We start from the raw sequence: 25,405 nt of genomic DNA, 5'->3' as shown, positions 1-25,405 counted from the left end.
ACATTCAGAACTCGGGGTGTGATCCTGGGCAACCAGCTCTGGGTGGCCCTGGTTGAGCACAGGAGGTTGGACCAGATGTCACTTCCAGCCTCAACCAGCCTGTGATCCTGGGATGCTTTTCCAGGCAGCAATCTCATCAGCTTTCAAACCTAGCAGGTCCATTTACTCAGACAGAAAACTCCAGTGCTGGTTTTTCCAAAATAAATACTTTTGGTAAGTTACCAGGAGGAACATTTTTTCACTCAGCCCATCCCAGTTTCACCCCTCGTTGGGTTTCCCATGTGTGAAATGAACTAAATCGTTCTCTGCAACAGGTAAAAATAATTCCAGGGTGTATTTCTGAGGGTGGGGAGGGCAGAGCTTTCCCTTGGGATGCAGAGCACATTCCAACATGTCAGATGACAGCCTGGAGACCTCAGCTGACTGCCCGTGTCCTCCAGCTCCTGCAGGGAATTATGGCTGGAATGGAGTTGTACCTGGACTCCTCACACAAGCTGTGCTGGAGGGGTGAGAGGCTGCACTTGAACTTCAGCAAACCCTCCCTCCTCTTCCTCCTCCTCCCCCTGCTGCCTGCAGAGGGGTGCTTATTGACCACAGCTCTGGTGTCTGCTCCAGTTCAGCTCTGCCAAGCAGGGAGATTTCCTCCCTTCCCCAGCCCCTGGTGTCACTGCAGTGCCTGTGTGTTCTGGAGGAGGTGACCTGCAATGCAGACACTCCCAGCCATCCTGCCACCAGATCTGAAACCCTCCAGCCCCCCTGGGCAATGCCTAGAGTGGGAAACTACTTGGTATAGGAAGCACGTCAGCATTTTCCTCAGCTGCACTTCTTATTGGGCTCATTTGCTGCATCCCTGGCTTCAGTTTTCCTTCTTTTTATCCATCCCTTTCTCCAGCCTCCCCCTGTGCCTGGAGCTGAGGGCTGGGATCCCCCAGCTCACCTCGTGGGGAGCTGGGCAGATGTAGGATGGAAGGGGAGAGGAAACTCCCTCCTATCATTTTTATGCAGGGCAAACAGAGAAAATGGGGATGGGGGCACAGGAGACAGTCTTGGGCAGCAGAATCCTCCCTGCAGAGTTTCCTGGGAGGCTCAGTAGAAGGGAAGGCTGATTAAGGTGAATTTCCTGCCCCTCCTGCCTCTGCTGTGCTGAGATTTGCAGGTTATTAATTATAGGGACCTTGCTGGAAGAGCAAGCAGGGAAAATGTGTGAGTTGCAGAGAGGAAAACAGGCTTCATCTCTGTGTGTGTGTGTGTGTTTTCCTTCTTTATTGCTATGAACAGTGAGAGAGATTTGTGCTGATTGTGCTGCATGGGAAAGGGAGCTCGCCCGTGTGCCCAGCTTTCTTGTAGCATTTGCAGGGAACAGGCAAAAAGAAACCCCAGCACAATGAATTAATAGTAAGGGACTTCACATCATTCACCCCAACACTCCTGTTGAGGGCCCCGGAGATGCTGGGAGGGCTGGAGCAGCTCTGCTCTGGAGCCAGGCTGGGAGAGTTGGGGTGTTGAGCCTGGAGAAGAGAAGGCTCCAGGGAGACCTGAGAGCACCTTCCAGTGCCTGAAGGGGCTCCAGGAAAGCTGGGGAGGGACTTGGGACAAGGGCAGGGAGTGAGAGGACAAGGGGGATGGATTAAAACTGGCAGAGGGGAGTTGGAGGTTGGAGATGAGGAGGAAATTCTTGGGTGTGAGGGTGGTGAGAGCCTGGCCCAGGTTGCCCAGGGAAGCTGTGGCTGCCCCATCCCTGGCAGTGTTGAAGGGCAGGTTGGATGGGGCTTGGAGCAGCCTGGGCTGCTGGGAGGTGTCCCTGCCCATGCAGGGGGGTTGGAACCAGATGATCTTGAAGGTCCCTTCCAACCCAAACCATTCTATGAACTGTTACACAGGCTTTCATCATTTTTGACCTGAGCTTCTGCAGATTTTTGCTTTGAGAAATCCCCCTTCCCCCTGCTTCTTAGATGCTTCACACACAAACCTCTTTGCTTGGGATTCTTTTCACTCTCAGCATGGGACAGCCACAGCTTCTCTAGGCAACCTGGGCCAGGGTCTCCCCACCCTCACAGCACAGAATTTCTTCCTCATGTCCAACCTGAATCTCCTCTCTTGAAGCTTCAAACCATGGCCCCTTATCCTCTCCCTACACTCCCATGTAAAAAGTCCCTCCCCAGCTTTCCTGGAGCCCCTTCAGCTACTGGAAAGTTGCTCTAAGGTCACCATGGAGCCTCCTCTTCTCTAGGCTGAACAACCCCCAACTTCCTCAGCCTGTCTTCATAGGAAAGGTGCTCAAGCCCTTTGTGGCCTCCTCTGGACATGCTCGAGGAGTTCTGTGTCCTTCTTATGCTGGGGACTCCAGAACTGGAGACAGCACTCCAGGTGGGATCTCACAGTCGTGTGTGAAGAGTGAAAATGGAAGATGAAAGCTCGACCCCCAACATGGGAGCAGTGCCTGGTGGCCCAGGACACTGAAGACCTGCTGCAGTGAGCTGAGTTCCAACAGGAAAATCCCATCTGGAATCCCACTAGCTGAAAGCAAAACCTGGGAGGAAATAGGCACACAGAGCTCTTTTTAATCATGGAATCACAGACTTGTCAGAGTGGGAAGGGACCTCTGGAGACCATCCAGTCCCACTCCCCTGCTGAAGCAGGATCACCCAGAGCACATCACCCAGGGCTGCATCCAGGGGCTGGAATATCTGCAGAGAAGGGGACTCCACACCCTCCCTGGGCAGCCTGTCCCAGGGCTCTGCCACCCTCACAGGCAAGAAGTTTTCCCTCACCTTTCAGTGCCACTTCCCATGTTCCAGCTTGTGCCCGTTGCCCCTCGTCCTGTCCCTGGGCACTGCTGAGCAGAGTCTGGCTCCATCCTCCTGCACCCACCCTGAGATACTGCCAGGCATTCAGAAGGTCTCCCCTCAGCCTTCTCTTCTCCAGGCTGAGCAGTCCCAGCTCTCCCAGCCTTTCCTCATCAGGGAAAGCACCTAATGCAAAAATCACTCACCTCTGAGATGCTGAAATCAGCCAAGCAAGGAGCTGGTGGCTGGGGTGGCTTCCCAGTGGTGGTTAGGAAACAGAACTGGGAAATCCAGAGCATAAAGGCATCCTGAAGCTGGAGGAAGTTGAGATGCAGTGAGAATACTCCTCTCAAAATGAGGCAAATCATGCCTATTAAAGGCCAATCCCACTGAGGTGTTATTATCAATCACTCTCTCTCCTTCTTTAGGCAATTAGCCTAATTGCAGAAGGGCTGTTAGGCAATTATTTTGATACCTGGAGCTCTCTTGCTGGCTCCAGTGTTGGCAGCATTTTGCTCCTCATATCAATCCCACCTTGGAGCAGTGTGTAAAGATGGCCTGAAGGATGTGCCAAAGTGGCTGGAGATCCAAATCTCTCTGTAAAAGCATCAACCATAAAAAATGATACCCAAGAATATGTACATTGTTATCCCCAAATGCCAGGTTCTCCCCCAGTCACAGCCCTCCTCTCCCCGTGACACTTCCATAGAATCACAGAATGGGCAGGGTTGGAAGGGGCCTCTGGAAATCGAGTCCAACCCCCCTGTTCCAGCAGGATCACCCAGGGCAGGTCACACAGGAACAGATCCAGACAGGTCTTGAAAGTCTCCAGAGAAGGAGACTCCACAGCCTCCCTGGGCAGCCTGTCCCAGGGCTCTGTCACCCTCACAGGAAAGAAGTTTCTCCTCATGTTGAGGTGGAACTCCCTGTGTTGTCACTTGGTGCCATTTCCCCTCGTCCTGTCACAGGCACCACTGAACAGAGACTGGCCCCTTCTTGACACCCACCCTGCAGGTATTGATAGACATTACTAAGATCCCCTCTAGTCTTCTTTTCTCCAGACTAACCAGCCCCAGGTCTCTCAGCTTTTCCCCATCAGACAGATGTTCCAGTCCCTTCATCATCCCTGTAGCCTCCCTTGGACTCTCCCAAGTAAATCCCTGTCCCTCTTGAACTGGGCAGCAAAGAACTGGACAACAATATTCCAGGCAAGGTCTCATCAGGGCAGAGCAGAAGGGGAGAAGAACCTCCCTGACCTGCTGGACACGGTCTTCTTAATGCACCCCAAGATACCATTGGCTGTCTTGGCCACAAGGTGACATTGCTGCCCCATGGACAATTTATTGTCCACCAGGACCCCAAGGTCCTTCTCCACGGTGCTGCTTTCCAGCAGGTCAACCCCTGGCCTGTCCTGGTGCAAGTTGTTGTTCCTTCCCAGGTGCAGGACTCTGCCCTTGTTGAACCTCATCAGGTTCCACTGTCCAGGTCTTGCTGAACAGCCACACAGCCTTCTGGGGGATCAGCCAATCCTTCTTGTTTTCACAGAATTGAATCATCAAAAGGTTTGGGTTGGAAGGGACCTTCAAGATCATCAGGTTCCAACCCCCCTGCATGGGCAGGGACACCTCCCAGCAGCCCAGGCTGCTCCAAGCCCCATCCAACCTGCCCTTCAACACTGCCAGGGATGGGGCAGCCACAGCTTCCCTGGGCAACCTGGGCCAGGCTCTCCCCACCCTCACAGCCCAGAATTTCTCCCTCACATCTCAGCTCCAGCTCCCTCTGCCAGCTGGAAACCCTTCCCCCTGCTCCCAGCCCTCCCTGCCCTTGTCCCAAGCCCCTCCCCAGCTTTCCTGGAGCCCCTTCAGGCCCTGGAAGGTGCTCTCAGGTCTCCCTGGAGCCTTCTCTTCTCCAGGCTCAACACCCCAACTCTCCCAGCCTGGCTCCAGAGCAGAGCTGCTCCAGCCCTCCCAGCATCTCCGGGGCCTCCTCTGGCCTCTCTCCAACAGCTCCGTGTCCTTCCTGTGCTGGGGACCCCAGAGCTGTTCCCAGCCCTGCAGGGGGGTCTCAGCAGAGCAGAGCAGAGGGGACAATCCCCTCCCTGGCCCTGCTGCTCACGCTGCTGGTGACACAGCCCAGGACACGGGTGGGTTCTGGGCTCCAGCGCACGGTGCCGCCTCATGTTGAGCTTCTCATCCACCATCACCCCCAGCTCCTTCTCCTTGGGGCTGTTCTCAATCCGTTGCCGTGTCCCCATCCAGGCAACGTCCCAGATTTGAGTTCCACTTTTTTATTATTCAACTTTTTATACATAATAAATACAAACTTTTTACAGCCAATAGAAAGAAAGCACCGATGCTTTCCGAGGAGCGACGCTGTACACGATGGGAGGTCAATACATGCCCTGGATGAAGAAATCAAAGTTAAAAAGAGGCAATATTTTTTACAACTTTTCTTCTTCTTCTGTTTTTTTTATGTCGTGTGTGTGGTGTTTTTTTTTTGTGGGTTTTTTTGTTTTGTTTTCTTTTAAATAAAATTAGCAGCTCTTCCAGAAAATAGTTTAAAATACAACTAAAGAGACTTTAAATAACACTTCTCTGCGTTTTTTGAAAGCCCAGGGTTGAAAGACACAGAAAAACTGGCCAGAGGGATTGAGCATGAACATGATGGCAAAAGAAAACTTGCTTGACTGCTGCATCATGAAGCTTTCAGAATTCATTTCAAACAGTTAAAATCTTCTTTTTTAAACTTAAGAACAAGTTCGATCAACACGTTAAAAAAAGACCTCAAACAGATCAACAGGACAAGAGGTGCAAAAAGAATGAAACAAAGATGGAAAAGACTCCACTGGACAGTGATTTCTTCACTGATCCATGAATTGTTTTCTTCCAACAGCCCCACTCTTGGTTAAGGATCCCACTGGGAAGGGAGGTTGGCAAACACAAATGTCTCAAGAGACCCAACTTGGGTTGGGATTGACAAGTCATGTGCAAACTTGATGAGAAAATCTTGTTAGATTTTTTTTTTTAATGGTGTTTTTTGTAGGTTTTGGTTTTTTTTTGTAAATGCAGCCTCAAAAAAATAGCCCTTGTTAGTGAACTAAAGGTAGAAAACTTCCTGGCTTAGGAAAAAAAATGATACACATGAAGACATAAGAGCACATTCACCAGGCCCCACAAAACAGCTCGAAAAACCAACCCTGTGATGCCTTTTGACTGAAGCTCTGATCTGATGGAGATCCCTGAAAATCATTCACTGACACAGAAAGAAACCCCCTGTTTTCACCCAGCTTTTTTTTCCCCTTTCCTCTCACCCTTCCTCTCCATGTTAAACCTCAGAATTCCCTCTGCCCTCTTCTTTCGAAACAAAAGCTGCTTTTGCAGAGATCTCCCCTTGAATATTGATTTTGAAGTTCTTTTTACACTGTTTCTTGCCTAAAGGGTAATTTGAGACCAGTCTTGGCCACAGAGGTGGTCTGAAGGCTTTGCAGGAGCCAGAGCTTTTCCTGGTGCTCTGGCTTTGGCTGGTTAAGGGGCTTCACATGGGAAAATGTTACAGGACCATCTGATGCAAGAAGAAAAAAAACAAACCCTAAATATTGCATGTAAAACACTCTAAATGTAACTCCTAACTCTAGCCAGATGTTTTGATGACAAAGATATAATGTTGGATAATAAAGGACACGGTGATACCTGGGACAGGAGTGACCCAAAGACTTGAAAAAAAAAAACCACAAAAGAACAAACAAAAAGAAACCAGAAAACCAAAATCCCCAAAATCTGGTAAGGAAAAAAAAAGAAAAGGAAGCTCAATTTCCAGGTCTAGACAAAAATCTCACTTACTCTTCTACCAGTTGGTTTATGCTATGGAACAAGATGTTGCTACAACTTCAGCACCTCCGTATCAGAGACTCTAATTCCTAAATGTTCTGCTTAAATATTCATACAAAGGACATTTAGTTCTGCTTGGCTGTTCACGATTGAAGAGTTGTGCATCAATGTCATCAACACCACATGATCCACATCAGGTTTGTTGTGGTTTTTTTTTATCGAGAAGATGATGATCCTGTCTCTTCCTTTCTGCAAGGGGGTTAAAGAGGAGCCAGCCTCTCCTTACACTTATTTTTCAGTTCCCTTTTTCATTCCAAAGAGCTGATTAATACAAGTGATGCTACTTGAGGAACTGACAATCTTCAAGACATTCCTATGGCAACAGTAATATACTGTACTAAAGCATGGGATTGAAAGATGCTGGGACTAAGTTGCATGGATGAGGCTCTTTCTTCTGCCTCTGTATAAAATCAATGGACCATCTTCAACCAGGAGAGAAACCTGCTCCAAGGCTCTGCTCCTGCTGTCTGGCCCGTCTTGGTTTGTGCCAAGAGAGGAAGAATGATGCCTAGAAATCAAAACCAAACCCCCCCAAAAAATAAAGGCACAAAATATTCATGACCTTGGGAAGGAAGCCACCATGTCACTGCCACAGAAAATCCTCCCTAGCTCTTGCTCTGTTCAAAGTCTTCATCATGCAAAGGTGCCCAAGAAGGAGATTGACCAAAAGGCGGCGTTTGGTCTTGATTGTAGCTCGACTCCTTCACCAGCCCCCTGGTCACACCAGGGTGATTTCCACGTCCTCGATCTTCTCCGTTGCCCGGCGGTGATGCTGCGTGGGGGGAGGTGGAGCTGCTCGGACCTGAAACAGCCAGAACCAGCCCATCAGAAAACTGCCCCCATTTCTGACCTGGTATCGTCTAGAACCGCAACTCTGAGCTCACACCTGAAGCTCAGCAGAGCTACAGAGTCACCACGGCTGGACAGGGCCTCTAGGATCACCGAGGCCAACTGCCAACTCAAAAACCACCCCACAACCTTGGCCACTAGAGCTCGTCCCTCAGCACCACATCTACATGTTTCTTGAGCACCTCCAGGGATGGTGACTCCACCACCTCCCTGGGCAGCCTGTGCCAGGGCTTGACCACTCTTTCAGTACAGGAATTCTTCCTCATATCCAATCTGAACCTCCCCTGGTGCAACTTCAGGCTAATACTACAGTGAGTAACCAGCTGAATTCGGGTCCAGTTGTCTCCAATTGATCATAGAATCACAGACTGGTTTGGGTTGGAAGGGACCTTAAAGATTATTGAGTCCCAACCCCCCTGCATGGGCAGGGACACCTCCCAGCAGCCCAGGCTGCTCCAAGCCCCATCCAACCTGCCCTTCAACACTGCCAGGGATGGGGCAGCCACAGCTTCTCTAATGAAGACATCAAGTCCTTTGCTTATGAACTGCCACCACTCCCAGCTGACTTTTGTCCAGGATGACTTGCAGACACAACAGTGTAAACACACCGAGGGAAATAACTTTCCCATTCTGCCTGCACCCACAGAGAATCCAGCACAAAACCCAGGAGGAACTTTGGACTTTACATCAAATTCTGAAATCTGATGCTTGGAACTCGTGTAGCCTGGAAATTACCAGAGTGTCACAGAATCCAAGAATCTCAAGGGTTGGAAGGGACCTGGAAAGATCACCCAGCCCAACCCCCCTGCCAGAGCAGGGTCACCCAGAGCACATCACACAGGAACGTGTCCAGGGGGGTTTGAATGTCTCCAGAGAAGGAGACTCCACAGCCTCTCTGGGCAGCCTGTCCCAGGGCTCTGTCACTCTCACAGGAAAGAAGTTCTTCCTGATATTCCCATGGAACCTCCTGTGCTCCAGTTTGCACCCACTGCCCCTTGTCCTGTCCCTGGACACCACTGAACAAAGCCTGGCTCCATCCTCCTGACACTGCCCTGAACGTGTCTGTAACCATGGGTGAGGTCGCCCCTCAGTCTCCTCTTCTCCAAGCTCAAGAGACCCAGCTCCCTCAGCCTTTCCTCATCAGGGAGATGTTCCACTCCCTTCAGCATCTCTGTGGCTCTGCCCTGGACTCTCTCCAGCAGTTCCCTGTCCTTCCTGAACTGAGGGGCCCAGAACTGGACACAATATTCCAGATGCAGCCTCACCGAGGCAGAACAGAGGGGGAGGAGAACCTCTCTTGTATCTTGTGGCATCTGAGCAGCTTAATTCTATCTCATCAATCACTGACCTGAACCACAGACACCTGAAATCTGATGCTATTTTTAGACTCTGCCACATCAATCAAGTTATTATTGCTCCTGATGGAATTACCTTAAGCAGCAACAGCACTTCATGCAGGGTTTATACCACACGATTTCAGAACACACCAGAGTGACTGGCTTATGGAAAACATGAATTCTGGAGAAATACCAGAACAGACTTCACAGTATTTTCCAACCAGGCCTATTTAAAATGCAAAACTAACAGGTAGCCTGTTAATTAAGGCATGACACTGTAGTCACATCTTGAAAAGTTGCAAGAAACTCAGGAATTAATGATCCACCCACAGAACGGGGGAGCTGAATCAGTGTCTTTTTACAAGGGAATAAAGAGAATGTGAAAATTCCCAGTTCCACATTTAAATATGCAAATATGCAGTACTACCTCTGCCTTGTTAATGAATAAGCTTCTCACTGACTGGAAAATACAATTTTTGAACACCCAAAAATGCTCTTTTTTTGCAACCTCCTTCACTGGGAATGGCAGGGAAACACAAAGGTCCCATCTTCACCTGACTTGGTTTGGCACTTGGAAATGCCCAAAACTTGATATCAAAATTAATCCCAGGACATGGATTTTGCAAGTCCTAAGTGATTCAATTCTCCCTTTCCTGGAAAAATGTCTTTCTAGGCAGCAAAGACATCACAAAATATATAGATTTTATTGTTAAGAATTTTTAATCCAAACCCTCAAACCAAAAGGTTTGGGAAGAAATTGAACCCTAAATGTAACTGATTCAAATCAAGAGTTTGAGAAGAAATTGAACCCTAAATGCAATTGATTCAAATCATGGGGCTTGGGAAGAAACTGAACCCTAAATGCAATTGATTCCCAAGGACTGCACATCACAGCAAGCTCCTGGCAAGCAGATTCATCTGCCAGCACGTTGGAGAAGAAGCAATTGTACCAATCATAGGATTAAACTGTGCTGGCATTTATTGCCACCTCTTTTTTGGTCCTGTTCAGGGGTTATTACATGGGGCAAGACCAGAAATAACCTCCCAATGCCTGGAGAGGCTGCATAAGTTTATTGAGCAACATCTATTTTACTGTCATTATAGGTGCAATTTCCACCCAGGTTAGATGTCACGATTCAAATGCCTCACAAAGAGACATGCAGGTTTTACATCTCAAAAAGCAGATTGGCAGGTCAGATGAAGGACAGAGGATAGATGAGACTCAAGGTCACCTTTATAAATAAGGGCAGCTTTGTTTTCTTCTAGTGTTCACTTAATCTCAAATAGCTCTGATGTTCTGTTCCATTTCTGACACAACTGTGGTGTTAGCAGAGGGGAGGGAACAGACCTTTCCTCCCACCATTCATCTGAGATTCCACAGTTTTATTCATAATAAATGGATTTGCAGAACACAGAGAGACAAATCGTCAGGAGCTCTATCACCCCACTGCTCTCAATGTACCTATCCTGGCTGAATCACAGACTCGCAGAATTATTGAGGCTGGAAAAGACCTCTGAGATCATCAAGTCCAACCCATGACCTGACACCACCACATCTCCAGACCATGGCACTAAGTGCCACATCCAGCCTTTCCTTGAACACCTCCAGGGATGGGGACTCCACCACTTCCCTGGGCAGCCCATCCCAATGTCTGATCACCCTTTCCATCAGGAAGTGCTTCCTGATATCCCACCTAAACCTCCCCTGGAGCAGCTTCAGGCCAGGCCCTCTCGTCCTGTCACTGGTTGCCTGGGAGAAGAGCCCGACCCCACCTGGCTCCAACCTCCCTTCAGGTGGTTGTAGAGAGTGAGAAGGTCCCCCCTGAGTCTCCTCTTCTCCAGGCTAAACAAGCCCAGCTCCCTCAGCCTCTCCTCATCAGACCTTCCCTCCAGTCCCTTCACCAGCCTCGCTGCTCTAGGCTGATCTAGACTTGGCCTTGACTTGGAAGCACCAATAAAAGCAACAGGGTTGGGTTTGAACTCACAGGTCGCAGTTTGCCGTAGGAAGTTTCAGGAGGGATTCGTGGAGGTTGTGAGAATCCAGGGGACTCTGAACTGAAGCTGTTTTCTGGAAGAGCAAATAACCACAGCCCGTCACAAAGAAGCCACTCGGAATCGCTGGGTTAACTTGATGTTGAGTAAGAAAAGCTTCACCCCCCCGACCCGACATCTAATTTAAGCATTTAGCTGCAATGTGACTGGTACTAGCACAACATTTCTTACCATTGGTTGATGGTGATCTGGGGAAGTACTGGGAACCAATTTTATCTGGGCTGTGGTAGGGGCTGGTGGGAGGCTGGTCATAGAGCGGCAGCGGTGGGAGAGCGTTGTGAGGCTTCGGAGTCGGGGAAACCTGTTCAACATCACACAACCAGACTGCTTGGTTTGGAAGGAGCCTTCCAGATCATCCAGTCCCAGCCCCCTGCATGGGCAGGGACACCTCCCAGCAGCCCAGGCTGCTCCAAGCCCCATCCAACCTGCCCTTCAACACTGCCAGGGATGGGGCAGCCACAGCTTCCCTGGGCAACCTGGGCCAGGCTCTCCCCACCCTCACAGCCCAGAATTTCTCCCTCACATCTCAGCTCCAGCTCCCTCTGCCAGCTGGAAACCCTTCCCCCTGCTCCCAGCCCTCCCTGCCCTTGTCCCAAGCCCCTCCCCAGCTTTCCTGGAGCCCCTTCAGGCCCTGGAAGGTGCTCTCAGGTCTCCCTGGAGCCTTCTCTTCTCCAGGCTCAACACCCCAACTCTCCCAGCCTGGCTCCAGAGCAGAGCTGCTCCAGCCCTCCCAGCATCTCCGGGGCCTCCTCTGGCCTCTCTCCAACAGCTCCGTGTCCTTCCTGTGCTGGGGACCCCAGAGCTGTTCCCAGCCCTGCAGGGGGGTCTCAGCAGAGCAGAGCGGAGGGGACAATCCCCTCCCTGGCCCTGCTGGTCACCCTGCTGGTGATGTAGCCCAGGACTCGGTCAGTTTCTGGTCTCCTGCACATGTTGCTGGCTCATGTTCAGCTTCTCATTCTCCAAGTCCTCTCCCTCAGGTATTTTCTCAACCCATTCTCCACCCAACCTTGTCATTGTGCTTGATCTTGCCCTCACCCAGATGCAGGACTTTGCACTTGGCCTTACTGAACTTCATGAGGGTGGCCTGGGCCCACCTCTCAAATGAGAGAGGGGCTGGAGACAACCTGACTCCTCAACAGCTTTTATGTGCACACCAAGGTGCCCTTAGTTCTCTCACCCATCACTATGTTAGGATCTTTCATCTGGAGAAAGACTACCTGTCCAATGTGCTGTCAGGTACATCTGGGAAAGAAAGCCAAGGTATCCACCAGTGAGCACCTTCTTTTTCCAAATCACAGGTTGCCACTGAGCAGAAATGTTCATTCTCTCCCAGACAATTCAGACATTTTGAAGGTTATTTGAATAAAGCCATTTGGCCAATTGCACCTCTTGACACATAATCACACAATGAGAACAGGAGTTTTATCCCAACTTAATTCCAGAGATCTCATTGAAGTTTGAAGTTGACACCATCTTCTCAAAACAAAGAATAAAAATACTGGAGAAATTCCTTTGTAGGGAATAGGAAAGTCCAGGTTCTAGCATCTCAGTTACACATGAGAATGTGTTGGAATTGTAGGATGATGGCAGGATTACAGAACTACACCAAAATGAGGACATTGTTGCAAAAAATGACTGTACTCCAATAGTTGGCAGTATTCTGCCCTTCAGAAATGGAGAGGATACAAGATGGATTTAAGCATGAAAACCTTATATCAGGGCTGAGGGAGCCTGTAATTCTCTTTTTCACCAGGTTGTGTTTGATGTCTCAGTCTCTGCCATAAATTAATTACAGGAAGTAAACAGTGGATTTTCTCCTTTGGTTCACCTCCTTTCCACCCAAGCTCTTGCCATTATTCACAAATCTCTTACAGTTGCCAAAATGTATCAGTTGCTAATTGTGAGGCTGGGAAAGGAACTAAAAGGTAAAAAACTCAGGGTTTTTTTTTTCCTTCTTAAATTGGTTCTGATTCTTTTTGTTTCCTAGAAAGAAACCTCGTTGCAGCCTCCCTGAACTGCCCCAACAAACTAATAACCCACCCAAGCTAGAACCTCAAGTGGTCACATACCTGAAGGTCTCCAATCCACTGGGTCTCTCCATTTTCTGAGGCTGTGAGCTCCTCAACTAAGACTGAGGGGAACACCCCCACACGGCCGTTGAATTCTCCTTCCCAAAAACCATCATCATCTTGGTTTTCCTTGTTCAAGATGCGGATGATCGCTCCTTCTGGGAAGGACAGTTCATCATCTGTCTGGCCCTCGTAATCATAAAGTGCTTTTACAAAACAGACTGAAGGATGGAAGAGGAAAAAAACAACAACATAATAAAAAATCAATTGGTATGAGGTTTAAAAAAAGTAGTAAGTGCTGTGCAAACCTTTATGGTTGGATTCGATGAACTTAAAGGTTTTTTCCAACCTAAATAATTCTATGACAGTGGAACAGGTTGCCCAGAGAAGCTGTGGCTGCCCCATCCCTGGCAGTGTTGAAGGGCAGGTTGGATGGGGCTTGGAGCAGCCTGGGCTGCTGGGAGGTGTCCCTGCTCATGGCAGGGGGGTTGGATCTAGATTATTTTCATGTCCCTTCCAACCCAAACCATTCTATGATTCTGTGGTTGCTTAGTCAATTTATTTTAGTTTTCCTTCATTTTACTTCATGTTAATCTCAGCTCTATGAGACAGCCAGGTGAAGGATGCAGATTTCACAGAATCATAGAATGGTTTGGGTTGGAAGGGACCTTAAAGATCAACTAGTTCCAACCCCCCTGCATGGGCAGGGACACCTCCCAGCAGCCCAGGCTGCTCCAAGCCCCATCCAACCTGCCCTTCAACACTGCCAGGGATGGGGCAGCCACAGCTTCCCTGGGCAACCTGGGCCGGGCTCTCCCCACCCTCACAGCCCAGAATTTCTCCCTCACATCTCATCTCCAGCTCCCTCTGCCAGCTGGAAACCCTTCCCCCTGCTCCCATCCCTCCCTGCCCTTGTCCCAAGCCCCTCCCCAGCTTTCCTGGAGCCCCTTCAGGCCCTGGAAGGTGCTCTCAGGTCTCCCTGGAGCCTTCTCTTCTCCAGGCTGAACACCCCAACTCTCCCAGCCTGGCTCCAGAGCAGAGCTGCTCCAGCCCTCCCAGCATCTCCGGGGCCTCCTCTGGACTTTCCCCAGGAGCTCCATGTCCTTCTTATGACTTTATTTCCAGACAGCTAATTACTGAGAGCAGTTGTCCTCAACTACAGGTCAAACACGAGCAATTTTCACGTGTGACATCCAAAATCCATGTGCAGAATGCTTTGGAGAACAGACTTAATATACCATTTATTTATTTACTGGTATTTACCACTGGAGTCTCCATTCAAGCTGCCAGAGACTAAATCAGCCTCAGTGGAGTTATTTGAGGTGTGTGACCGACTATCCAGGGCTGCAAGGGACTGCAACATGCTCAGCAGGCTGCTGGATGTTGGGAACTGCAGGTACTTCTCTGGCACATAACCCACTTGACCTGCCTTGTTCCGTGCCTGGAAGACAGAAAAGATGCTCTGATTTGCACCCTGCTCTGAAAAGAACCCAAGTACAAAGGACATTTAGTATTTGGATGAGACAAATACAAGTTAATGGTGAAAAGAAAACAATCTCAGGCAATCATACCTTTACCCAGTCTTCCATATCTCCATCTTCAATAACTTCCAAGACCTCGTGTTCCTCTATGGTCAGTTCATCTGGCTGAGAAGCCTGAAGTACAGAACAGGAACATTTTAAAATAAACCTGTTTTCAGGTGCACCAGGACACGCCATGGAAGGAACATCCTCACCCAGACTCTTATTAAAAGTTGTGTTTCTCTAAAAAATTGAAAATGTTCTGACGTAGCAGACTTGAAAACCTATTAATGAGGGTTTTTCTGTGTACCTGCTGACACCCTCAAGGCCCTTTTTCCCTCAAGAGGACAGATGGAAGCACCAGGAATGCCACCCAGCGTGTCAAACCCTATTTACTTTTGAACCCCTAATTACTCTGCACTGTAAGACCAAGTCTGCCACTGGCTTTGGTTGCACCAGGGTGTGATTTTCAGCTGACCTAGCAGTGCTAGCAGAAGCCAAGAGCATGAATGCAGTTTGTCAGCAGAGCTTGAACTCCTGGATGGTGGTTTAACAAGTACAGGACAAAGAGGAGCTTTGTCCTGCAGCTCACAGGCACACCCAGCACTGAGAGGGATTTCTGATACAGCCAGGGAGGCTCAGTGACAGAAATCAGACCATCTTCTCGTGGCAGACACACAGCTGGTCTCCTTGAAGCAAGACAGGGACATCTCCATGTGGTTTAGTGGACTTCAGTCCCCTGCTGAATGTTTCAGGACAGTATGGATCGTTCAGTGCTGCAATTTGCACAGAATCACTGAAGTGTTTGGGTTGGAAAAGACCTTTAAGATCAAATCCAACCATTAACCTGACTCTACCAACCATTAACCCAACTCTACCAAGTCCAGTGCTTAAACCATGTCCCTCAGCACCACATCTCCAGGGCTTGGAAACCCCTCCAGGGATGGGGACTCCCCCCTGCCCTGGGCAGCCTGGGCCAGGCCCTGACAACCCTTGCCAGGAGGGAATTGTTCCCCAGATCCAACCTCAGCCTCCCCTGGCACAACTTGAGGCCGTTCCCTCTGGTCCCATCCCTTGTTCCTGGGGAGCAGAGCCCGACCCCCCTGGCTCCAACCTCCTCTCAGGCAGCTGCAGAGCCAGCAGGTCTCCCCTCTGCCTCCTTTGCTCCAGGCTGGACACCCCCAGCTCCCTCAGCTGCTCCTCACAAGTTCTCCAGCCTCTTCTCCTTCTGCTCCAGCCCCTTCCCCAGCTCCCTTGCCCTTCTCTGGACACGCTCCAGCCCCTCCATGTCCTTCTTGTCCTGAGGGGCCCAGAACTGCCCCCAGGATTCAAGGTGTAGCCAACTAGATCTTAGATGTATCTCCTGTGCACCATTATTGAGCCAGATGCTGACATTCTACCTCCAGCCCCCACAGCACAGCAACATCTGTTAGTTGTTTGTTGCACAATTACTTTCTCTAATAAACTAAAACAAATCACAAACCTTATATGAATAAACAACTTTGCAGGTGAGAGGATAATTTCTTAGGGTACCAGAAGGACTGGAACTACTGTCATCAAAAACATCCATGCTGTCTTCAAACTCTTCACCTTCTTCCTTTTCTGCATCAGCATTAATCTGTGAAAAGAAATTATAGTTGGCATTACAGCAGCAAACAAAAATAATAATAATTAATTGACCAGTACTCTTCAGTGTGGTTTTGTAATTACTGATGATTACTAAAACTGGACCAAAAATGATTAAATAATATTCAGTGATTAAATAATATTCAACATCTGATTCTCCTCCCCCTCTACTCTGCCTCAGTGAGGCCACACCTGGAGTCTTGTGTCCAGTTCTGGGCTCCCCAGTTCAAGAGTGACAGGGAGATGCTGGAAGGAGTCCAAGGGAGGCTACAGGGATGATGAAGGGACTGGAACATCTGTCTGATGGGGAAAGGCTGAGAGACCTGGGGCTGGTTAGTCTGGAGAAGAGAAGGCTGAGAGGGGACCTGATGAATGTCTATCAATATCTGCAGGGTGGGTGTCAAGAAGGGGCCAGTCTCTGTTCAGTGGTACCTGTGACAGGACGAGGGGAAACAGCACCAAGTGACAACACAGGGAGTTCCACCTCAACATGAGGAGAAACTTCTTTCCTGTGAGGGTGACAGAGCCCTGGGCCAGGCTGCCCAGAGAGGCTGAGGAGTCTCCTTCTCTGGAGACTTTCAAGATCCATCTAGACGTGTTCCTGTGTGACCTGCCCTGGGTGTTCCTGCTGCAGCAGGGGGGTTGGGCTGGGTGATCTTCAGAGGTCCCTTCCAACCCCTGTGATTCTGTGATTCTCAAATAACATCAGGAGAACAGCCATCAAACAAGGCAAATAGGAGGAAGAGAAAAAGAGCTGTCACCAAATTATATCTTTGCTTAACTCAGTTGTGTTTCTTCATTCAAGCACAGGCCTGTGAACTTTCAAAACAACTAGGAAGCCAAATCAGGGGAGGTTTAGGTTGGATTTCAGCAGAAGGTTTTTCCCCAGAGGGTGGTTGAGCACTGGAACAAGCTCCCCAGGGCAGTGGTCACAGCACCAACCTGCCTGAGTTCCAGAAGCCTTTGGATGATGCTCTCAGGCACATGGTGTGATTCTTGGGGTGCCCTCCACAGGGACAGGAGTTGGACTTGATAATCCTGATGGGTCCCTTCCAACCCAGCACATTCTATCATTCTATGAACTGCAGAAGGTTTCTGGAAGCTTCAACTCAACTGCTGGACAATTACCTATTTCTTATATTAGCTGTGAAACAGTGACTAATGTCCTTTGGAGAAGCCATTTCAGGGGAACAGCAAATAGTTTAATGGAAAAGAAAGAGTCAGTTACTGAGAATTTATGCTATTAAAAGATTAAAGTATCTGCAACCAGAAGTTATAAAATGAAACTGCAGTGGAAATACTTGAACTTGAAAATTTTGGGGGGTAAAAAAAATCAGCCTTCCAGCTGGCATATTCTGCACAACAGATCTGCTGCAGTTTAGAAGGAAAATTTAAAAAAAAAATAAAATCCTTAGAGAAAGAACGATGATTCAAAACTAGCTACAAAAGTTTAAATAAAACCTGAAGTCAATACACTGGAAAAAGACAAGTTTCTATAAATGTCCTTTGGGCAACGTTGACATGAGCTGCACTTTGGCCTCATGCCTGGGGTTAAATGTTGAATAAACACTTTCTCTCATGTGAAAATAGGCAAGTCCTTTGAATCAAAGGCTACACTGTTAGGTATTTGCCACCTTCCCTTTCATTTTTCCTGTCAACTTGGGAGTCACTGGTATTCTTCATGAAAAAGGAAAGGCTGATAAATCAACATGAAGTTAAGCTGAGAACAAAAAGGCACTGAGCAGCCTCCCAAAAGCATCATTGTTCTTCTAGAACTGGAGTAGGAGACCACAAAGCTTCATCATTTTCTGACTTAGATGAATTTATATGCTACAATTTTGAAGGCATCTCATGAGATATTTCCCCCCCCTCATTTTCATTCAAGTGTAGTTTGCATCCATTGCTACTTGACTGCCTTCACAGATGTTGTGGTGACAAAAAAATGAGAGGTCACTGTCCTACCTTGCTCGTGCTTTGCTCTATTACCAACCAGCTACAAACTACAGCACATTTAAGGTTTTCCCCTCCAGTTTCTAACTGCCTTTTGCTGTGCATGGTCTATGTCCCAGCAGCCAGAGCTGACATGCACCTGACAGCCATAGCAAACATCATGGAAATTAGTGGATCATGTCTAGAAAGCCTCCTTCTTCCAACATCTGGTCCTGGTTTTCTAACATGAGGAGGAAAAACACATTTTCAGCCTGTGGGCTGCTCAGACTCCTGGAATAGACTCACTTGCAAAGTAGGGAAAATCATGTAGAATCATGGAATGGTTTGGGGTGGAAGGGATGTTAAAGATCTTCTAGTTCCAACCCCCTGCATGGGCAGGGACACCTCCCAGCAGCCCAGGCTGCTCCAAGCCCCATCCAACCTGCCCTTCAACACTGCCAGGGATGGGGCAGCCACAGCTTCTCTGGGTGACCTGTTTCAGTGTCTCCCCACCCTCACAGGAAAGAATTTCTTCCTCATGTCCAACCTAAATCTCCCCTTTTCCAGTTTAAAACCATTACTCCTCGTCCTATCACTACACACCCTTGTAAAAAGTCCCTCAATGACTGGACTAAAGAACATTATTGGTACAGAAACCTCTGCAGTTGGTTTCACACAGCTCATCTCCCTACAGAGTCTGGTAACATCGTGCAAGACGTGTATTTAGGGAGTGAAACCACAGCTGGTTTGCACAGGTTGCTGCCAGCAGATGACAATCAGGCTTGAGTATCAGCCAGAACCTACTAGCTGAAAGATGCTGAAAGTTTTTACAGTTAAAAACATCCATTTTCACAGTCTCAGTCAACGTAGCAAAACTTGTATTTCTAGCTGCAACACTGGACTGCTGCTGTAGGAATGTTCCTTACATCTGTGCTGCTTCGAGTCCCAGCAAACAGCAAACAAAACACAGACCCCACAAAGACACTATTCTCTCCTCCTTTCTGGATAAAGGACCTAATATTGAACAGACATTTGTTGTGGGCAGCCTAAAGGTTTCCCAACGATGTAAATATGGGAGAGGAGCACTGTGTATATTTTCCAGATGATATTAACATCAAAAGTTAACTTTTTGGAGTATGTACATGGGGAAAAAAAGAACTTTATCTCCCAAGAGTCTTAATTTCATCATTTTATTGCTTTCCAGTATCTAAAAGGGGCTCCAGGAAAGCTGGGGAGGGGCCTTTCACCAGAGAAGACAGTGATAGGACAAGGGGTGATGGTTTTAAACTGAGAGAGGGGAGATTTAGGTTAGATATTAGGAAGAAATTCTTCACCATAAGGGTGGTGAGGAACTGGAACAGGTTGTCCAGAGAAGCTGTGGCTGCCCCATCCCTGGCAGTGTTGAAGGGCAGGTTGGATGGGGCTTGGAGCAGCCTGGGCTGCTGGGAGGTGTCCCTGCCCATGGAAGGGGGGTTGGAACTAGATGATGTTGAAGGTCCCTTCCAACCCAAACCTTTTGATGATTCAATTCTGTGAAAACAAGAAGGATTGGCTGATCCACCAGAAGGCTGTGTGGCTGTTCAGCAAGACCTGGACAGGGGAACCTCAACAAGGGCAGAGTCCTGCACCTGGGAAGGAACAACAACATGCACCAGGACAGGCCAGGGGTTGACCTGCTGGAAAGCAGCACCGTGGAGAAGGACCTTGGGGTCCTGGTGGACAATAAATTGTCCATGGGGCAGCAATGTCACCTTGTGGCCTTGTGGAATCCCGGGGTGCATCAAGAAGACCCCTTCCAACCCAAACCATTCTGTGATTCCCATGATCCATGATAGCAGAAAGTGAAGTCAGCTGGAGAGGCAATGGGAGATTAACTCCGTCAGCTCATTATAATATCATAGGTTAAACACACAGAGGGATATCAGCCCATCACTGCTGCTTTCTTCTTTATAGCTCTTTGGCAGAAAATATGTCAACAGCATTGCAGACCAAATTGCACCATGACACATCCTGACACAAAGCAGTGCCTGAGGTAAGGAGGGCAGGGAGCTGGTTTCTGTCCATCACCCACTGCCTGCTCATCCAGGATGAAGTGAAGGTGCTGCCTGTTCTATGCTGCAGCAATTCTGATAATTGCAAGCAGCATCATTTCAGGAACAGTCTGAAGAATGCCAGCTACGAGCTGTCGTCAGCTGGCCTGCCAAGGTCAACAGCATGGGTTTTTTTTTTTTCATATGGGAGTGCATGTCAGTGTGAAAGGGGAAAATCAGACTCAAGAGTTTAACCTCCCACGCTGTGACATCTGCTGCCTCGCCAGGGACTAGCACGGGGTTTGGCTGCAGGGCCAACTGTTGGCACGTCTGCTGAGACAGAGAACAAGGGGTTGGGCACGATCCAACAGGCACCACGGGCCATTAAAGGAGGTGGGAGTGCAGGGAGAAAGGGAAAAACCCACTTTTCCAGCACAGCTCTGTGACATGCCTCATCGGCCCTGCCTAGAAAGGACCTGAAGCTCAGCTCGAGAACTCACAGAATCATAGAATTGTTTGAGTTGGAAGATCATTCAGTTCCAACCCCCTGCCATGGGCAGGGACACCCCACACCAGCCCAGGCTGCTCCAAGCCCCATCCAACCTGCCCTTCAACACTGCCAGGGATGGGGCAGCCACAGCTTCTCTGGGCAACCTGGGCCAGGGTCTCTACCCTCACACTAAAGAATTTCCTCCTGATCTCCAACCTAAATCTCTCTTCTTTCATTTTAAAACCATTACCCCTTGTTCTCTCATCACAAACCCTTGTTCAAAGCCCCTCCCCAGCTTTCCTGTAGGACCCCTTCAGGTACTGGAAGGCCACTATGAGCCCCCAGCCCCCCTCCCCAGCCTTCTCTTCAGGCTGAACAACCCCAACTCCTTTGGGAAGTGGGAAGGCTGAAGCTTGGATTTGCATGCTCCAACTTCCATTCCTCATTACACAACTAACCACGGGAACAAAGCACTGGGAATCACTGTCACTGTGTTTTACCTCTGTGTGTGCAGTGTCCTGGAAGAAACCACCTAACATTCAGAAGGAAGCAAACAGTGGATTTAGGAGCCTCAGGATTTGCTGAGACTCCCTTCGGTGCTCGCTCACTTTTTTGAGCCAAATCTGCCACATATGAACACACCTGTAGATTCAAAAAAACCCTCCCCTCTAAGGGGCTGCCACGATTACCAAGGAAACAATAAAGCAGAAAAAGGCCTTCCAGTGCCTGAAGGGGCTCCAGGAAAGCTGGGGAGGGGCTTGGGACAAGGGCAGGGAGGGATGGGATGAGGGGGGATGGTTTTAAACTGGAAGAGGGGAGATTGAGGTCAGACATCAGGAAGAAATTCTTCCCCATGAGGGCAGGAAGGCACTGGAACAGGTTGCCCAGGGAGGATGTGGCTGCCCCATCCCTGGAGGTGTTGAAGGGCAGGTTGGATGGGGCTTGTGCAGCCTGGGCTGCTGGGAGGTGTCCCTGCTCATGGCAGGGGAGTTGGAACCTGATGGTCTTTAAGGTCCCTTCCAACCTTCACCATTCTGTGGTTCTATGAAAAAACTGAAGGAACATGGGAATGAGCAGGAGCTGCTGGGTAGGCAGCACTCCCCTGCTGCAGTGGAGATGCTGCTTCTGAGGTGGCCAGTGAAAACAAGCCACTCTCCACATCATTTGTAATGCAAGGAGAAACCACATTCCCATTTCCCCTGGAAGTTTTGTTCTAGAGAAGAAATATTCTGGCTGTCCAAAGCATTTAAGATTCAAAAAGAAAGTGTGAATGAAGTAAACTTCCTAGTGTCTGAAGGCGATAGGGAGGAAAATATCCACACGCCAACCAAGACTTTATAAAAGCCTTTGAATTTCATTAGTAACATATAAACATGCAGAGAAAATTTAAAATTTATTTGAGGCAAAGTGACTAAATCTTCAGGAATTTTATTTGAGTTGGATTGGTGAGTTTTACTGCCAAAGGTGACAGCTCAGCACCACATGTAGAGGAATGAAATAAAGAGAATATGAACAGCTGCTTGATTCAGCTATCAGTACTTTTTTTGAAACATATTAATTCTTTGGGGGTGGAGGGGGGAAAGAAACAAGATTTGCTTTTTATTCTTTCTTGAACTACATAAAAATATCCTTTCTTCCAAGCTAAACAGATGGGAGACTTCTCTGGCCTGCTCTGCAAACCAGTTAGAGACATTAAGAACACTATTTAATTCCACTGAGTAAAAAAAACCCATCACCCATCCTCCACTGATCCAAGTCACTTTTTAGTTCAATATTGGGGATATTGGATGAGCATTTCAGAATAATTAGCTTGCCTTTGGACACAGCAAGACATATTCAAGCAATGGAATGTAACAAAGTGCAGGAAGTGAGAGGACAAGTGGCAATGGATTAAAACTGGAAAAGGGGAGATTTTGGTTGGACATTAGGAAGAAATTCTGGGCTGTGAGGGTGGGGAGAGCCTGGCCCAGGTTGCCCAGAGAAGCTGTGGCTGCCCCATCCCTGGCAGTGTTGAAGGGCAGGTTGGATGGGGTTTGGAGCAGCCTGGGCTGCTGGGAGGTGTCCCTGCCCATGCAGGGGGTTGGATCTGGATGATCCCTTCCAACTCAAACCATTCTATGATTGTATGAAGAAGTCACCAACTAATTGGATGAGATGCAGTAGTGATCAGGTCTGTGGTCTGTTCCAGTTCAACTTCAGCACTGCTTTCATGAAACTAATTATTAATTTAAAAAAGCCAAATAGTTAATACATCTCAAATAACAGGGCAGTAACTTGCAGGTGGGGAGTGGTAAGATCAAAATCTACCACAAATTCTTTGAAGGGAAACATCTAACCCTGCTCACAGAAGGGACAATCTGTTTTCCAAAACCTTTCAGTGATTTGTAAAGAATCAGATTTTAATCTCAAATAGGCAAATCAAACTGGAAAACAGGCTTTGCTCTCTTGACAACTTTCACTGCAATCAGCACAAAAATGACTCTTAAAGAGATGAAGTCTACACTTTTCTGAACACTTGGGGGAAAAAAGCAGCCTTTCATCCACGTATCTCAGAGAACGTCGTAAACTATTAATGGAAGTTCAAAGGAACCTTTTTCTTTTCAGGAGATGGCAAAGAAATGTTATGGCACTGAGCCAAGGTCAGAAAAGTCAATCTAAAGTAAACCCAGCAACAGAACCCAGAAATCCCTTTTTTTTGGCCCCTGAAACTCCAACATGGGCTTCAGCCACATAAATCACAGAATCAGCAAGGCTGGAAAAGACCTTTGAGATCATCAAGTCCAACCCATGACCTGACACCACCACATCTCCAGACCATGGCACTAAGTGCCACCTCCAGCCTTTCCTTGAACACCTCCAGGGATGGGGACTCCACCACTTCTCTGGGCAGTCCATCCCAATGTCTGATCACCCTTTCCATGAGGAAGTGCTTCCTCATATCCCACCTAAACCTCCCCTGGAGCAGCTTCAGGCCAGGCCCTCTCGTCCTGTCACTGCTTGCCTGGGAGAAGAGCCCGACCTCCACCCCAACCCTTGTAGTGAAGCTACAAAATGGTTCAGGTTCCCTAAGAACCAATCAAATACTATCCATTTGGTTCTAGATTTGCTACTGAGGTAGGAGTTGCTGCTAGGAAAGAGCCACGTGGAGGCATGGTGAGGTGGAAACCATACCAGGTGCAAGGAGCCGTTGTTGGTCACGGAAGGCAGGCTGGCCCAGCGCTCATTTTCCAGTTCTTCCATCACTTGGTTCATGGCACTTTTCAGCCACGTATCCACAGACACCCCAATCTGCTTCAGCAGATCAAGACGTGCTTCAGCTTTCAGCTTAACTACCTGAGGAAAGAAAACAGGGGCAGGTCAGGATTCTTTCAAGATTCCATGTCCCTCCTTGCCGTGATCCAAAGGTTTTATTTCCTGATCTGCAAATCGCTCGGGTGGCTCCGAAAGCTGCTCCACATGGAAACCAACCCAGCTCTTCATTTCCTTGCCTGCAGGAGTGTGGTGTGAGCCAAGAGCCAGGGATTGGTTTTCTGGGACATGTATTTCACCAGGTGGTGTTTTAAAAATAACATATCTTAGTTTATACTAGGTAGGGAGGGACTTGTGACAAAGGCTTGTAGCGAGAGGACAAGGGGGAAGGGATTAAAACTGGAGGAGGGGAGATTGAGATTAGACATGAGGAGGAAACTCTTCACTATGAGGGTGGGGAGAGCCTGGCCCAGGTTGCCCAGGGAAGCTGTGGCTGCCCCATCCCTGGCAGTGTTGAAGGGCAGGTTGGATGGGGCTTGGAGCAGCCTGGGCTGCTGGGAGGTGTCCCTGCCCATGCAGGGGGTTGGAACTAGATGGTCTTGAAGGTCCCTTCCAACCCAAACCAGTCTGGGATTCTATGATTCTATCCATATATTCCAGTGGTCAGTTAGTTTAGATCATTTTCAAAGTGCAAAACCCCAGACAAACCCTAAAGCTTTAGAGTATTTTTAAAACAGGGAATATTCCTGGGCTGCAGACCCTGGATGCCCTTCCAGCTGGTGAATAAACTGGATGTGATACACAAATAATACCCCACGACACCCACACACAAACCCAGCAGCCCCCAAATGAGGCTATTTTCCATCAGCCCTTGCCAGAGATCACAGGAAACTTATTTGCAAGGGAAACAGAATAGCTTAATAATTCCAAAATTAAAATAATATCACGCTTCAACAAACAGTTTCATGATTTTTGTCCTTAGAATAGAACGGGAAGGGAGGTTTTCTGACAGCTGGGTTCCTTTCCCCATCCTGGCATGCCTTCTGGTGATGGAGCCAAGGCTTTGACAAATTCACAGCAAACCACAACCCGGATCCAAATGATTTAACAATCGAAACAAAAGGGATGCAAAGAGTAGCAAGAAGAAATTCAGAATTTCAAGAAAAGAAAAGCAGAATTTCAAAAATTCCCTCAGGAACAGAGGGGCAAACCTAGGGATAAAAATAATTTCTGTCCTGTCCAGCCTTATCATCATCATCATCATCATCCTGTTGCACTTACTCATCAGAAGAACAAAAACTCAAGTGATTTCCCAAAGGTCCTTCAGTGACTCACGAATGGAGGGAACAACAGAAACGCACTGAACCATCCTGAAGGTTTTCCTGCATTTCCTTTCACAGCTTTGTTCCTTCTCAGCAAGTTACTGTACAAGTATCATAGAATCATATCATAAAATCACAGGCTGGTTTGGGTTAGAAGGGAACTTAAAGACCATCTAGTTCCAATGCCCCTGCCATGGGCAGGGACACCTCCCAGCAGCCCAGGCTGCTCCAAGCCCCATCCAACCTGCCCTTCAACACT

The 25,405-nt window shown here is 48.4% G+C and overlaps 1 protein-coding gene across 5 annotated transcripts in view; it reads right to left on the bottom strand.

The window, feature by feature from the left end:
- Positions 1–5,057: 5,057 nt before the first annotated feature.
- Positions 5,058–25,405, bottom strand: part of FCHSD2 (FCH and double SH3 domains 2) — a 194,113-nt gene continuing 173,765 nt past the window's right edge. For all 5 annotated transcript variants that reach the window (XM_051608683.1, XM_051608685.1, XM_051608682.1 and 2 more), the window contains 8 exons: positions 23,747–23,908; positions 15,984–16,118; positions 14,552–14,635; positions 14,244–14,421; positions 12,981–13,201; positions 11,083–11,212; positions 10,845–10,927; positions 5,058–7,475 (listed from right to left, as the gene is read on the bottom strand). In XM_051608683.1, coding sequence (XP_051464643.1) covers positions 7,392–7,475; positions 10,845–10,927; positions 11,083–11,212; positions 12,981–13,201; positions 14,244–14,421; positions 14,552–14,635; positions 15,984–16,118; positions 23,747–23,908 — 1,077 coding nt within the window. In that variant the 3' untranslated portion in view covers positions 5,058–7,391. The remainder of the gene's footprint in view (positions 7,476–10,844; positions 10,928–11,082; positions 11,213–12,980; positions 13,202–14,243; positions 14,422–14,551; positions 14,636–15,983; positions 16,119–23,746; positions 23,909–25,405) is intronic.

The sequence above is a fragment of the Apus apus genome, chromosome 1 (genome assembly GCF_020740795.1).
Source record: "Apus apus isolate bApuApu2 chromosome 1, bApuApu2.pri.cur, whole genome shotgun sequence".
Taxonomy (NCBI): Eukaryota; Metazoa; Chordata; class Aves; order Apodiformes; family Apodidae; genus Apus; species Apus apus.
This window is presented reverse-complemented; position numbering and strand designations above follow the sequence as displayed.